General features: G+C 38.5%; 1 protein-coding gene across 1 annotated transcript; it reads right to left on the bottom strand.

Annotated features, from left to right (window-relative positions):
- Positions 1-1,141: 1,141 nt before the first annotated feature.
- LOC140235508 (equilibrative nucleoside transporter 1-like) lies at positions 1,142-16,241 on the bottom strand. The gene is made up of 12 exons (XM_072315534.1): positions 15,942-16,241; positions 15,474-15,555; positions 15,074-15,207; positions 12,737-12,828; positions 12,326-12,376; positions 8,719-8,804; positions 8,022-8,070; positions 7,295-7,392; positions 6,292-6,408; positions 3,430-3,627; positions 3,013-3,209; positions 1,142-1,990 (listed from the first exon to the last, which is right to left on the bottom strand). Exons 1-12 carry the CDS (start codon positions 16,220-16,222, stop codon positions 1,870-1,872), a joined length of 1,506 nt encoding a protein of 501 aa, XP_072171635.1. The 5' UTR covers positions 16,223-16,241; the 3' UTR covers positions 1,142-1,869.
- Between the last annotated feature and the right edge of the window lie 342 nt (positions 16,242-16,583).

Here is a 16,583-nt window from a genome sequence, read left to right as displayed (position 1 = left end):
CTTAGTGAGGAATGATACCTTAAATACATTGTATAATAGGCCTACATATACATAGAATTAAACGTACTTACTTTGTCACTATTTGTTCTCTCTATTCACAGTCACAACAAAACTGTTAAAAGGAATGCTCTCCAATTGAGTCGAGAAATGGTTATGGCCTTGTATGATTACACTGCCTTAGTTTCTGTGGTCTGAGATCAGACTCTTGTTGATACCCTGAATGGCAATGAAATAATGCGTTTCGTAGCTACTAAACGGAATGTTTCTGAGTTCAAGGCTGTATTATTATTTTTTCTTTCTTTCTTTCTTTTTCCAACTGCACTGGAGAGCAAGAACTAATATCCCGCTGGTGTGCCACCCACCAAACGTATATCAACATTCCTCTTACTGTGGGAACTGAGATAATCCGTTTGGCGATACGACGAATTGACTGTGGAATTTCTTACTCGCTATTTCTCATCATGTACATGTAGTAGATACACACTATACATGTATATACGGAACACATCGCCTGCTATTGTTAACCTAACCGAACTATAGCCGATGAAATCTATTAGCCACAACTCAAATTACAGGAGAACATCTCATCTTATCATTCATTGGCAGTAAAAAAGAGGAAGTTCGTTCCCCGGGGAAAAAAGTAGAGTTCATCTTAAAACTGGATGTAAACACAGTGTTCCTGCCACAATGTACCGCATCACTTTCACGATCTATATCATGTGGCTGCATACTGTAATTCAATTCATAGTTTTTTCGTCACTTTTTTTTTCTGAGAACTGATTTTTTTTTCCTTTTTTTTTCTTTTTTCATTCTTCTTCTTCTTCTTCTTCTTCTTCTCCTTCTTCTTCTTCTTCTTCTTCTCCTTCTTCTTCTTCTCAGCAATTTCACATTGCTTTTGCCGAATGGAAAGTCTGAAGACCAATAAAATATTTACAAAAACGTTTAAAGAATATCTTACATCTGCAATTGTAACAGGGAACCGGAGCTGGGGCCCGAGCTGCACCCCCTCCTACCAACACCCATCCACACACACACTTTTCGATAAAGATAATTATTATTAAAAAAACAACAACAACAACAACAACAACAATTTAAAAAAAAAAAAAAAAACTATAAAAACCCGCACTTTCTGAGGGTTCCGTCCAGAGATTCTCCCCGTCCGAAGGGGAGTACCATCAATCCGTGATCCAACCACGAGCCTAACAAGAAAAAAAGAAATCCGCCGCCCCTCAATAATACAACACTAACATGCCCGTCCGATGATGATGTTTATTATGAACAATAAATAAAGCGAAAACATGAACAAAAAACAAGAACAAATGTGGGTCACGGTCTGCTTGATCACTTTCGAGAGATCAATTACTGAAAACCTCGAGCAAAAACATCTGTCCAGAAAAAAAAAAATAGTGAAATAAGTAAAAACAAAATATATATATATATAATCTGCTTTTCATCACTAGATGTACGAAAGGTTTATTACAAGAATAGATTACAATGAGCTCTGTGACATTGTCTTACCCTGATGACATCATACATAGGACACATATCGATCGCACGAGGTAAGCACGCTGACCTCTATGCGAAGAAAATGATGCAAGGTGATGACCTTTTGAACGTTTAAACCGTTTAAATTTGTCACTCGACGTTCTCCTCTGGTCTCGGTGGGGTCATTCCCCGGCGCGCTACAGCTACGATGCCCGAAAGACCGGATGAAATGGAAGATAACACGTTCAGCTGTCACGGATCCACCATGGTACGTACGATTGTACTCTCTAGCGCTTCTCTCAGTACCGACCCCACGCGAGCGCAAGCGTGAGAGAAACATTATTTAGTGCATTACATGAACGTACAACACAAGCTTTCTTTTTTTCAGAGAGACACCACCCAGGGGAAGAAGAGGGAGAATTGGATACCACAGAAGATGCCGAGAATAAGGAAGAACACCATCATGGAGGCAGCCTTGCCTGCCCAGGCTGGATGCGTCACCATTCTGTGGACACCATGAAAAGAGACAACCATAATTAGGTTATGTGCACAGCTACACGATAAGAGTTTCTGTCGGGGAATTTCACACATCCTCTCTCTTCCTCTCTAACACTGTATTGTGTGATATAAAGCTGCGTCGAAATACATAAACCCCAAGGTCTACTCTGAAAGACAACTTAAATGCCCCCAAATTCCTAATTCCGATCCAGTGTCTAATATGGCTTCAGCTCACGTGTATTCACATCACAAATTCAGGAAATGTTTACTTGAAATAAGAATCAAGCGTTTTTAACCATTTAATTGTTCATTTGAATACCGATTTAACTGCACCCACTAAACTCAACCCCTCTAAAATCGTAATTGCCTTTCATGCCTGAAAAGTAAAAGTCATGAGCATAACAGCATCTACTGGTAGTCACTTTCCATAATGAAGTGCACCAGCACACGTTAGCAAGACGGGTTTCATACAATTTCACACCTTTTCCTGCCATACTCTCAATCGTATGAAACCTTTTTCACGTTTCGGGGGCAATCATACTGTCATACTATCTCAGGTGCAGTTCTAGAAGATCTATCTCACTATCATTTTTGCGAATTTCTCATTGTGACTCGCATACATCAGACATTGTGATGCTTTTTTCTCCTGACTATGCTGCTGATAACATAACCACAAGACAAGAACGGGGTGATTTTTGTGGATGTAGAGAAAGTGAAAACTGGATGGAAAGATAACGATCTGTGATAATGCATATTTTGTAAGAAACAAAAAACAAACAAAAGGGTTTTAGATTTTTGTTTTCTATTCCTATTCACATTGGAAGAAGTCAACATGCACTGGATGTGGGAGTTCCTATTTGGAAAACTACATGTAACAACTAAAATCTTGTTTTCCCCTAGCTTTCAAATAACAACAATAATTATCATCAACTCTTCTACGGTGTTTGCTTAATTGATTGATTGTTTGGTTTCATTCTGTCGTTGCATTGCATCTTCAGCTATTTCTGTAAACGTATTCATTGAACTTACTGAGGTCCGTCCATCATGACGACGGTCTTGAGATAGCCGTTGGAGATGGACATAAGGACGACCATGAAGGCATAAGCGTAGTCGTTATTAATGAGGACAGGGAGGGTGCGGGTTTCTGGGCGGTAGTTGCAGAAGAGAAAGATCGGGAAGAACACGAGGCGGCTAACGACGAAAATCCACGTGAACTTCGGGTATTTCTACAGAGGGAAATAGAGCGTGATTACCAAATGTCAAGTTCTTGAAATATCGTTCAAGGAATAAATGCACAACACACTTCACACTTCTTTTTCTACTTCTTGCCCGAAAACATTATACATCCGGCGACCCTTCGTGGCGGAGGCATGAAAAGACGAAATAACGATCTCTTTATGATAAGGACATCACGTTTTGAGATGAAAAACGACTGGTGCAGCTTACCCATCTAACCCAACTGGGGAGGAGACTGCCAAAGAAGTCTCCGAGGTTAAAGGTGAAGAAGCAGCAGAGCGGGATGAAGTACGTTTTCAGGAATGGTGACGATTCTGCGCGTGTAGAGGGCGTTCCAGCCAAAACGACTGGGAAGACGGCTAGGGTTACGAAGAACGTCATCCAGATGTTAAACAACTGCATCTTGATCTAGTCATTTGTGAGATAATAAAAGAGACGGGAGCATCGCTTAACAAAGTTGAATAAATGACAACAACAAAACACCACAAGTTTGGGTGAGAAATAGTGTGATGGGGATAGATATCTGCACAAGCATTTTCCTTGTTCGGGACTAAAATATGCCAGACTATCAAAATAGGGTCTTAGTACTTTCCCAGCTTGGGTTTAAAGCATGTACTTCTAAAACAGGGATTGTTGTTTCTTTAGAATCACAGCGCAAAATATAGCATGTACACGGGTATTATCATCAACATCTGTCGGCGGAAGCGTGACGTTATCATGTTTAGCTCAAGGTCTGATTTCAATTGACTTCTTGCAAAGAACTTGAGGGTCAGTGTACATCGGTGCACCTCAATGCACTCTTTTAAAGTCCCGTTTGTGTACCTGTGACGAAACACAGGACACCCGTTCAGGATGTAATCCAGTAACCGGCCATTGAGTCGCACTCAATCACGGAAGCCATTCTGGGTGTTTACCTAACCCCGATCATTTTCCCTCTCTCCCTCTCTCTCTCTCACTCTCACTCTCATTCTACGCGGAAACGTTGTTTCTGCTGGAATCTCCATCAGCTGTTTCGACTCCGAATTGTCCCATCTTCCATCCGAGGAGGAAAAATCAAGTAGATGTCAAAGATAAACTGTCAAGATTTGTTCCCCCCCCCCCAAAAAAAAAAATAAATAAATAGATAAATAAATAAATAAAAATAAAAAAAATAAATAAATACATGTTAATGAAATAAATAAATAAATAAATAAATAAATAAATAAATAAATAAATAAATAAATAAAAATAAAAATAAAAAAAGCCCAACAACAAACAAAATGACAATACGATTTCTTTCTTCCCACTAACATTTACATTGGTAGGCGTAAGGCCTTTATTCAATGATATCAACTAAATCATCAATATCAACAGTTCAAGTTCAAATTTGCGTGTAATGTAGGAGTCTATTTGACTGTCCGTTGCAACGGGCAAATTTGAGGAGAGTTGCACACAAGAAAATTGGTGACGTTTTCTTCCCATTGTACAATATATACACAATTGTCATAATTCAGACAAGAGCAACATAACAGGAGCATTAAAGTGATTGTATAGTATGAGGATTGAGCTTTTAACTTTTTGAGAGATACTAAGAAACCACTCATGAAATGTTAATTACCATTCTAAGAAGAATTCAAAGTCAATTTGATGAAAATCTCTTTTGAAATGGCCGAGATATTAAAAAAAAAGTAAAACAAAGCAATCCTAACAAAAGGCGAGTCCTACGTACCTTTCAATAAGATCGCTCTATTATGGATATCTCGGCCATTTCAAACCAATTTTCATCAAATAAACATTACATTCCTCTTGGAATTACATGCTCTTTCATATTTCAAACGAGATTTCTCATCACCTTACCAAAAGAAGTTAGAAACTTGAAGCAAGGTCTCAATGAAAACCATACAATCACTCTAAATTGTCACCGCGTTAATATTGTATAATCTTTCAAGCCAAGCGCTAAAAACCATCTTAAGCAATTTTTACATGGGTCTACTAGATTAGTTCATAAAGACGATTTTCAACATCTTTCTCCATTCAAAATCTACTATAAAACATCGGAAATTAACATAAGATGATCCAATGATTTAACCCTAATCCCACCGGGTTTTTTGAGGGACTTGAAACCACCGGGGGGGGGGGGGGAATAGGGCTAAGCAACTACGGGTGTTTCACTCTGCTTTTTTCTTGGGTTTTTTTTTTCAGCAAAAACACACACAGATACACACACAAAAAAGGCAGAAAAATAAACCCCTCTTGTTTAGTCTGTTCCGTTCTGTTGAACTTCAGGGCGTTGTTATTGGTTAAACAGCGGACAATGAGTATTGTATGCATAATGAAGACGAGCGTTAACCAATGGCTTTCATGTTGCTGCCATTTTTCATTTCCAAAACAGATAGACTGAACGTCGCTTCGCTGCAGACATGCCAACCTTGAATATCTCCGCCGTCTTTATGCTTTCCGTTGTCAACAGAAAAGGGCCAGATGAACGGATTGTTCATTAAAACTTCCCCCCTTTCTATAATATACCTGTCCTTTAGAACCGGAGTCTAACAGGAAATGGGGGGGGGGGGTGTCGTTTACTTCATTTTTGTTGCAAAACCGTTTACTAAGTCCGTAGACGACAATCACAAGGTAATTTTGGCCAACTATCGATGCCCGCATGGATTGACCAGTAAGTGACCTCAACAAAGTGGAGATGAAGGTAAATCGGGGAGATCTTTCCCCTCACCGCTCTCGACCTTGCTTGGATTGATTGATTCATTCAGTACTTATTAGTCTATATATTTTACATATATTATTTCTCTGTCTATCTATATCTATCTATGTAACTATTTTTCATTTTATCTGTTTATTCATCATCTACTGCCTATCAACATAAAATCCAGTGAGAAAAAAACAAAAACAACAACACACAAATATTGAATCATCCGACCATTCTCTTCCCCTTGCCCAAATCTCAAACTCCAGGAAACATCTTTACTGCTACAGAGCGCTAGAGATTGGGTTCCCGCCCTGGTGGAATTCTTGTCTATATAACAGTTAACTAGCTCCTCTTCTCCCTAGTTCAAACAAGTCAGGTCATGTCCTGTTTACCTCCTTGAAAATTGTCCACAGCGGCAGACGCTCGTTTGACGGAGCATCCAGGCTGGCCTCTGCCTCTTTGTCATCGTAGTACATATGAATCAAGCCCAAGTAGTACCTCACAATGGGCTGGTGGAAAGAACAATACAATATACATTACTTACACGCAATTAAACATGCAAAACTACCATTCACCCACATAGTCAACCAGACATACACACATATACGCACAAACACATAAACAGTATACACACAACTAAATGCACACACGTACAGACACACGAACACACATTCACCAATATAAAATACGTCTTAGTGTAGTCTCCTTTTCAAGCAGGGAGTAAGGTATCTCTTGATGAGCAAATACTGCTACTGTACTATCAAGAAGCCTAAATCAGCAGACTATACTGACACGCTGTTCGAGTGGCAAGGGAACAGAAATGACAATCAAACGAGGCAGCCTGAAATTACAGTCATATCCAAACATATATTAGCAAAGTACTTAGCATTTGCGATAACAAGTCAACATTTTCACTCTGCTTTCATAAAACATTTCAAAATACAATGTATATTTATATTTTTGCAACCAACAGAAAAATAACTCACTTGTAATGGTATATAAACTTCACCCATAACTCTTCCGATCTCATACACTCGAATGCACACAAATGATGAAACACACTATGCGTTAACATTTCATTAAGAAGTTGGTATCTGTCACTGATCACATTCACGGTTTCATTTTCCACACGGCAAACCATGAACTCCGAAAAGCATCTTATTGTTTGACATGCCAAGGGCGTCTTTTACGACTGGTGCTTAAAGGCCTCATCCCAGTATCGTAATACGTGCATTGATCATTGCCGATAGAAATATACGTATAACTAGAAACTATCCTATCGACTAAAAAATACATCAATGAGTTTATTTGAACACTGATATAGGAAATATATCTGCACCAGGTAAATTCAGACTTGACAAAAGAGCACACACAAGTTGACAGTATTTCCTTTACCATTTTGAAGAGAGCCACATAAGTGACACAACAAATGAAGAGAACTAGAACTGCGCAGCTGAAGTAGCCTATTGCCGCACCACGAAGACTTCCGGCGACTGTGAGAAAAACAAATGGGGAAAACAAACGAGGATTTTTAAAGGAAAGTCACGATCAAATTACGTTTTCTGATCAAACAGACGAGCCACAAAATGCACGATTCTATATTCTTCTATGAATGGCCTGACTGCACTGAAGAGGCACAAACTCACCAACTAGGATATCGCCGATAAAAGAATAATGACTGACGATACTGTGATGGTATTATAATTTGTCATTGCACAATGCTTTTTTGGAGCTAAGACACTTGCCCGAATTATAATTACAGTATGTACAGGCATTTTACTTCTAAATTTCGGAGCGTCACACAAATTCCAATCACACTGCAAAAACGCAGTTCTCTCAGATAATTACCGACAGTTTAGGTTGTCGTTTTTTGTTTGATTCTGTTTTGTTTTTGTTTTGTTTTTAGCACATTGAGAGCATATTCCATATTTGCCAAATCAACTCAAGTACGAAAAAAGAAAGAAAAAGAAGAGGCAAACAAAGTATATGAATGCCTCAATACGTGTTTCATCGCAAAAACGGCATTGAGTTCATCAAATAATCCATGGAGTTCCAAAAAATAATTTGTTGAAAACACCGGCCATTACAATTCATCACACAAGTGAAGGTACAACATACTTACACGAAATAGAGAGAATTGACAAAACGGCGACGAACGTGCCTCCAATACCCTGATAATACAGAGAGACAGACATTATGGAGACGGTGTTAAAACCTTATCCCACAAGAAGAACACACAATGCACACTATTATCAGATACTATAATACATGAGCATAATATTTTATCTATACATCTCCCATTTGTCTTTACTTTTTGTCACGGACTAGCGTATGATGACGCTAAGAGGCAGCACATGGGATCTTATTCTCTTCAATATAGGCGAACAAGTTTTTGACTGTACCAATGCTCTGAACTACAGAAGGATAAACCCAAACATTGTTAAACATCGGAATACCATAGAAAAGTTTAATGCACTTATTGCATGACAATGAAACGGGCGCTTCCCCAAGTGTACAATGACGGGCCATTTTGGCCGCCTTGTCTACGCAAGTTTATTCTTTGTCAGAGCATAGCTTCCGTAAATTATTGTTGCATCAGGCAAGCTTATGCATTATGTCGCTTTGAAAACGAGTGAAAAGTGTCTAACCAAATGAAAAAAAAAAAAAAAATGAAAGGTCACGCAATGAAATGCGCACATGAACTAAGTGCAAGCTGGCACATTGCCTTCAGTTTGTGAGGAAATTGCAATCAGCTGGCGCATATATTATGTAATCATAGCTACGGAGGGATAGGTACAACTTCCTCGCCACATAATCACCTGTCCAACAATGTAACTCTGCGTGTATCCTTCCGGCAGCTTTGCGGCCAGGGCGTACATTCCCGACTGATACACGGCTGAGGCAGCTGTATGTGGAGAAAAAACAAAAAACAAACAGACGTTATATATCGGTTGCACAAGGCAGTCACACAATGGAAAACGTGGTTGTACATTGATCAACGTTGCTGAACGTTTACTGCTCCGAATGATCACTTCGCTTTTCTACACAGAGGAAATCTAACTTTACGTGGAAAAAAAAAAAGAAAGCCGGACTGACAATTAGGTTCTTTCCACAACTATAGCGCAGATCCTACGAATGGAATAAAATACATCAAATTAATACAGGTATACGAAGTACACCAATTGAGAGGAAAAACTTAAACGGCATTCCCGCCAACATAAATATTATTTACATTTGAAGCTACTATTAGTCACAAAACCTCGATATGATAATTAATCGTTTTGTTACAGGAAATATATTTTGCTACATATATGATAAGAATAAAATATAGGGAATTGAGCTTCGAAGTGGGGATCATACAGTACAATTCATAATCATGACACTCTGTAATCATATGTCATGTACAGTACACTCATCAGGCAAGGTTCTCTGGACCATGAGATAGCTGCATGAGGCAAACTTCTATTTCATCCATTCATATTCATATTTTGGTGACCAACGCATTAAAGGTCCACATGTTCCAGTCGCAGTCTGATATCACACTTACATGTTATGTACACGTAACGACACTAATGCAAGGAAGTAACTTGAAATCTTAAGCATGAGGGCGTATCATAAGATAATGACAGACATCACGTCGTCTTCCAAACAAGGTCCGAACTTTGACATCACGTTACGTCACAGTGATTGAAGGCTTCGGACTGCCACCATCACAAGAATAATCTTTAAGAACATGACAAAGCGAAACAAGAGATCAAGTGGGCATAGCGCTTGACCGAGTATCACAAGTTCACCTTTTTCACACATTCTAGACTTGCAGACAATAGTATCCAGGAAGAACATAGCAGATTTGGGGTGGGGGCTTTGGGGGTCTCCATGGAAGAAATGGTGCCATTTGAAAATGATATCACGTTGCCGATATATATACCTGCCATCGTATTTGTATAAAATTGACCACGAGTTAAAAAAAGAAGATCAAAATGTGAAAACTGGCCCCAAATTCGGTTCCAGCTGAAAAGGGATGATGCATCCCTAGATCTGGCACATAACAAACTTACATACTTACATACAACTTACAATAAATATTCTATCAACCAATTTGAGGACAAATATGACCATTTTTTTTTCAAGCAGATAACCATGGGGAGAATCTGAAAATCGGCCCCACTCTGACACCCCCGTCCCAGCGGGGAACTTCTGGATCTGACATGACCAAACTTGAAAGTGCACTCATAAACGAGCATAATTATTTACGGTATTCTAGCTCTATAATTTCTGCTTCATGAAATTCTTCCGTCGAGATGTTTTTCATTGCAACTGATTGACAATTGCCCTACATCGACGTAAATAAGCACTGAATTGATCAGTGTTTTAGTAGTAGCCATGATAAAAAGCCATGGGCGTATATACTCGAGCAGGATTCGAACCTACGACCTCCTGATCACCGGACAGGCGTCATCTCCAATAGACCACCGAGCTTCCGCCTGACAGTAAGTGTTGGTTCTAATCCTTATGGCATGCAGCGGGTACTGCGTAATTATTCATTACAAATTCATGAAATTCTTCAGTCGAGATGTTTTTCATTGCAACTGATTGACAAATTGCCCTTCATCGACATAAACAAGCACTGAACTGATCAGAAACTGATTTCTTTTTTTTAAAGGATTCTCTGATTTCGGGGGTCTGCCTGGCTCCCCCGGGGCTCAGGCGGGGACATGGATCCATTTGTAAAAAATATGTACAATTTATCACCCTTGGCATAGTACTTGCCAAATTTGATGCGGTTTTTAAGACGACGGTGAAAATGTACTAAGTGGGTCCCAATTATGCCCCATCCACAGGGTCCCGGGTGATGCACCCCTGATCCGCCATGCACTTGAAACTACAGTCACCAATTACAACAAATTGAGATTGTATCACCATGTGATGGATATACCTGCAAAGTTTTGAGGAATTCGGTCATGGAATTTGCTTGAGGAAACTGAATGTAAAGGGGAAAAAGAATAGGCAGAAGGTACGACGCAAGCCGGCCGATGAATGATCGCAATGGCTCGCCGTATGAGTCTTTGGCTCAGGCAAGCTAAAAACGTGTCTCCTGTCCGTTTTAAGCTGGTGCAATACCCCTGATCGAAAATGATCATTAATGGCATTTTCGAGAAAATTCATCCCAGGAAAATAAGGTATGTTATATGAAACTATATAGCCTACATGTAGTTGTAATCACTGTCTGTATAATTATTCACATGCTTGAATCTGTTGCAATATGGAGTTCATGATTATAATCCCATTGTCATACAGAAGTTTTGGTCAAGTCGATCCAGTATTCGTATTTGAGGTGAAAATACGGTACGATACCCTAGATGTATTTGCTTGATTTGATTTTAGCTGTTCTCTTTTGTGTTCTGAAAAGGTCAGAAATCGAGCAAAGCGGAATCAACAGGTGGTTCCTGGATGAGTTTGTTGAACCCGAGGTTACCCCATTCATCACACACGACTGCCCCATACTACGGGCTTTATATTCAAATTAGGATCCTTGAGGTGGGATCAGCATTCACCTTTTAACACGGACGATAGATGACCAGATAGCGGGTCACCGTTGTTTCAAATATTCACTGACCTTCAGATTGTGACAGGATGTAAACATGAAAGGCATGGTAGCACACCTTGATCCTCGTTTGTGATAAGATTTGATGCCCAGTTTTCTGTTTGTCTTGACCGCTCTCCATTAAGAAAAAAAAAATCCTTGTTGCAATGAAGCCTTCCTTGATGACTTTGCCCTTAAATAATGGCACACAGCGGTAAATGTTTCCTTAATGAGATCATGCCCATCAAAAACTTTGCAAATGCCCAGTATAAACACACAAACACACAAACACACACACACACAAACAAACAAAACAAAAAAAAAATCGTGCGTGAGCACTCTAAATCACGCACTGCTAGAGACTTTTTAAAGTCTCCTACGAAATAAAGACGTCTACCAATTATTACGCAACATGTGTTCCATGTGTTGAGTCTTGAACAATAGGCAGCCGTAGGTAGAGGCATTAGCATACGAGGGGCAGGGAGTAAAATCTTAAAATGCTGGGTCTACAGTTCATCCTAAACTGCGCTATTCAGTTCTGACGACGACGCGTAGAAGTACAACTGAATTGCTATAATATTTCTAAATAACGCAAACTAATGTCAGCACGGTTAGCAAACTTATCTCAGTCATCTACATCTAATATGACTATGTGTGACGTTCACAGCGCACCACGGAAGCAAACTACAGAAAACATACATACACACACACACACACACACACACAAATCACTAAATGACTTTCATATCTCACAAATGCGTATTCATTATCTATATCTTCCAAAATACAGAGAAACATTACAACATGACAGGAAAAAGAGGTCATGGCGATTCTGAACTTACCATTGAATAGGACTATGGAAACCATTGTGATGGCAAAGAAAGCGTCGGGCCCTGAAAACGAAGGGAAAATATGATTACCATTTACACGAATTTCATGCAGTACCGTGAAATAAAGAACAACAATAATGATAATAATAATGATAATAATAATAATAATAATAATAATAATAATAATAATAATAATATTCTTGTACAATGAAAAAGTAGGGCAATCTTTACACGTAACAAGCTAAATTTAAAAACCACCTCGCACAAAATTTGCATGTAGGGCCTATTGTGTTGGTTGATACAAATACAGTATTACAAACAATGTGTACGCCCTATCGTATAAGGCAAATAATGAAGATTGTAATTACATTAATTAATTACATTAATTTTTCTCACTTCTTCATCATCATCATTGCTACTTACAAGCAGAGGAATCGATGATTGCTAATATTGTGGTTAAGATAAACAGGGCCAGCATCACGAGAAGTCCGCTAAAGGTTGAATATCTCGACGATCTACAGTGGCGGAGGAAAAGGAAATGACCCGTGAAAAGCATCTGTCCATCTATGGTCTCTGTTTCCTCAGTGTTACACCAGCAAAATGTAAAATTAAAAAATTCTGATTGGAGATATTCATACACATGTACATGCGTTGTTAACATTTGTTTTGCCTTCATATGCTCGCAGAGTAAGTTAACCAGCCAAACATGCGAGTCATTATTATTTTTGTCAATCACCTGTGCGTGTGACACGGCTTAATATAATTATATTTTTATGCTTTCGTCATTAAGTTAGTTTATTTTTCATTGCTTTGAGTGTATTATACATTGTATATACACACTAGATATTGCCTTTTTCAATAATGATTATATCAATGTTTATTATAGAAATATGTGTAATTATGCCATCATCTATATAAGCGTCTCTTTAAGTTTTAAATTGTTGATCTAGGGAGTATATAAATAGAAATGTAATTAGTAATTTGTAATTTGATGATTGAATTATGTTCATATTATTTTTTTATTGTTTATCATTAATAGTGATAATTATTTTAGTAATAATCTTTTGTATATTTTAAGCTTTTTAATGTTTAAGTTAATATTTTCAGTTTTAGTTAAGTGTATTTTGTAGGATATTCAATTTTCTTGTTGTTTTATATGAATTAATAATCATGATTGTATCTTTTATCTTTGTAAACATGTGCAATTCAGCCACTGGCTGCGATACATGATTGAATAAAACCTTTATTGAATTGAATTGAATTGAATTGAATTAAAATACTGGCACAAGCCAGTCATACTTAGAGCATCTACGTTCTGTCACTGCATACCGATTGGATTGCTACAGTCTAGCACCGTTTACCACCCAAACGTGAAGTGGTGACGCCGCATTCCCGTTTCGATCGATGATATGCGCCAAGTCTTGGTATCATATTCATAATACATTATATCATGCTGTCATCAAGTTCGTCAACAGAGTAAAACCATCTTCTCTCTCCTCCTTTGTTCCCCCTTTTTTTAATCATTTCTCATTCATATCTTTGTATTCTCGTATTCCCATCGCATAAGTGTTTAGCACACTTCCTGAACTCGTTAAACTTATCTATAGTTTGTGGCCAATCTGCTCTGATAACCATGAAGTAGATTAAACTCACATACAAACACACAATTACTCACGACATTCACGTCGTGACATTGTTGCTGTTTTATTCCTTGGCATGTCAATATTACCCTTGAAAATACAATCTTATCTCAGCAATGAACTATTTGTACTCGATCCATTAGCGCACTACCATTTCGTGCCTTACTTTCAGCCCCAAAACGTGTAAGACTATATCTATCACTAAGTCAAGGTTAGTATGACTGGTCAGTAACCTGTCCGTGCAACATGGATTAAAATCTTGACGCAAGATACAAATGATACACAATACTAGTATACATGTAAAGTCTCCACGTCAGAGTTCAGTCAACGCTTGTGTAAACACAGCCAGAGCCTCTACACGTAACATATTCCCAGCACTGCCAACGGCGTACACAGTCCACCATTGTGTTGTGTACTTATGTCTTGGCACTCATTTCCATACAATGTAACACAGACACAAAAAGAAAAATACACTTTTGGCGCTGTGTTTGCACGTGTTCCGATACTATGTACAGGTACTGACAACGATTAAACTGTGCACTCATTCTTGCGGACCTCAAAAAGTTACATTGTATTTAATTATTATTTTATTTTATTAATATCGCGATAAATATTCATATGACTGTTTTTAGGTTTACGTGTATGTTCACAAATACTTAATTGGTTGGAGTTCTTGTTATCATGATAAATGTAAACGCGTTGAGCATTGCATAAACACTTTGTTCTTGTCAACAAATATGAGCAAATACTGGTTGGTGATTAGTTATAGCGCAATCATGTGACTAATGTGAGGATTAAAATCGTTATAGAGTGACAAGTGTCGTCACGAAAGGACATAAATCTCCAGAATTTGCGTGACTGACGACGGGACTAGAATCAGAAAAATGAAATGATGTGAACTTATGCACAACGTATAGTATAGCACATAATGCCTTGTCTAACGTTTGTGATTAAAAATTAAACAGTTCCTTGGATTCATATTATTTCCTCCTCGAGACAATAATCTCTCTGGGAATACAAAATTTCTGCGAGGATGTCAAGTGTTATATTACACCTCTAGAAAGGCAATTATGTGTAACTCAATATATCGTGTGGAGAGAAAGAGAGAGGGAACAATTACTTTGGTGGAAAGAAGAGAGCCAAGAAGAGGAAAGTGACGTTGGGGATGAATCCTCCAATCCCGAGGTAGCTCATGAATTTGTCCTTGTACTCTGTGTCGTCACTCACATTGGCGAATTTGTGCTCTATGAAGTACTGTACAGAGAGAGATAAAGAGGGAGAAATAACGTGACAGACTTGTGATAGTCTAGTGGTTATCATATAGACTACACTTGCAACTTTCAGAAATGGAGATACATGTAAATCTATCAGTGTGGCGTATGAACCATCCAATTACAAATGAATTTAAGTTACAATTGAATAATCAATCACCGTTGCCTGAGTAGACACAAAACATGTAATATAATGAATTAACAGGTTACTTTATTTTCTCTGGATGCCACATATAAATATGCACTTACTCTGTCTGCAGTGATGAAGCTGTTCCACGGATAAAGGGTCCCAACTCCATGTATTGCGAATATTACCAACGCTAAAAGAAATCTGTTGACATCAAACAAAAATTCAATGATTTAATGTATAACTTAGGGGGAACATCAAAAACAGCAGATCAATTTATGACTGCATGTAGGTGCCTACACCAGGGCCCTGTTTCATAAAGCTGTTCGTAAAGTTACGAACAACTTACGAGCGACTGGTGATCAGTTGTGATGTGCTATACTTTTCACACAGTATACACAGTATACGCAATGCGTAATGTAAAAAAAAATCAAACAAAAAGCGGATAACTGCTCGCACATGCACAAACACTGTAATCAGGCATTTTTCTTCCAGCAATGAAGTCGGAAAGATAATATGAAAACCATCATCAATAACAATGACATTTACAACAATCATTACAAGACCGACAACTTCGGTACTGTACTAACTTGTCCTTTGGTACTTCTGGTTGCCTATCGTCTGTTTTCATGGCTGTGTAATTGTGATGTGGGGACTTCCCGTTCGACTGCGACGAGCTCACAACATAGACGCTCGTGTTGTTGTGATCTAGGTTTCCGTTGGCTACGATGTCGGCGACCAGCGGTTCGCCCTCGGGTAGGCGAGTTGCGCTCTCCGACCTGCTCAGCCGCTCCGACACCGTCGTGGTCGGCCAGGCCGTGCCCTCGATGTCCGCATGGGCTTCCAGGGTTTTCATCGGAATTTGAGGCATTCTTGGGGCCGCTTACGACAGACACCTATAATACGATAGCGAAGGGATAAATTTCGATTAGCTATGAACACTTTTTTACGTGAATAGTTTTATTATTATTATTATTATTAAAGGCATGATTTACCATTTGCAGTCGAGACAAAAATCTAGCATGAGTGCTTCAAAATAGTTCTAAAATGTGAGTTAGGGATAGAAACAACCACTGTAAAGATTTGAATCCGTATAATCGATGTGAGTTTCGTTAAATACACAAGATGTGAACAATAGTTATGATAAAAATGTTTCAAGACTAAACCGTCTACAGTTACGGTTTATGGAAAAAAACACTGATATCTCCTTATATTTTAGGCTTTATTGCAAA

The sequence above is a fragment of the Diadema setosum genome, chromosome 1 (genome assembly GCF_964275005.1).
Source record: "Diadema setosum chromosome 1, eeDiaSeto1, whole genome shotgun sequence".
In the NCBI taxonomy this organism is placed as follows: Eukaryota; Metazoa; Echinodermata; class Echinoidea; order Diadematoida; family Diadematidae; genus Diadema; species Diadema setosum.
This window is presented reverse-complemented; position numbering and strand designations above follow the sequence as displayed.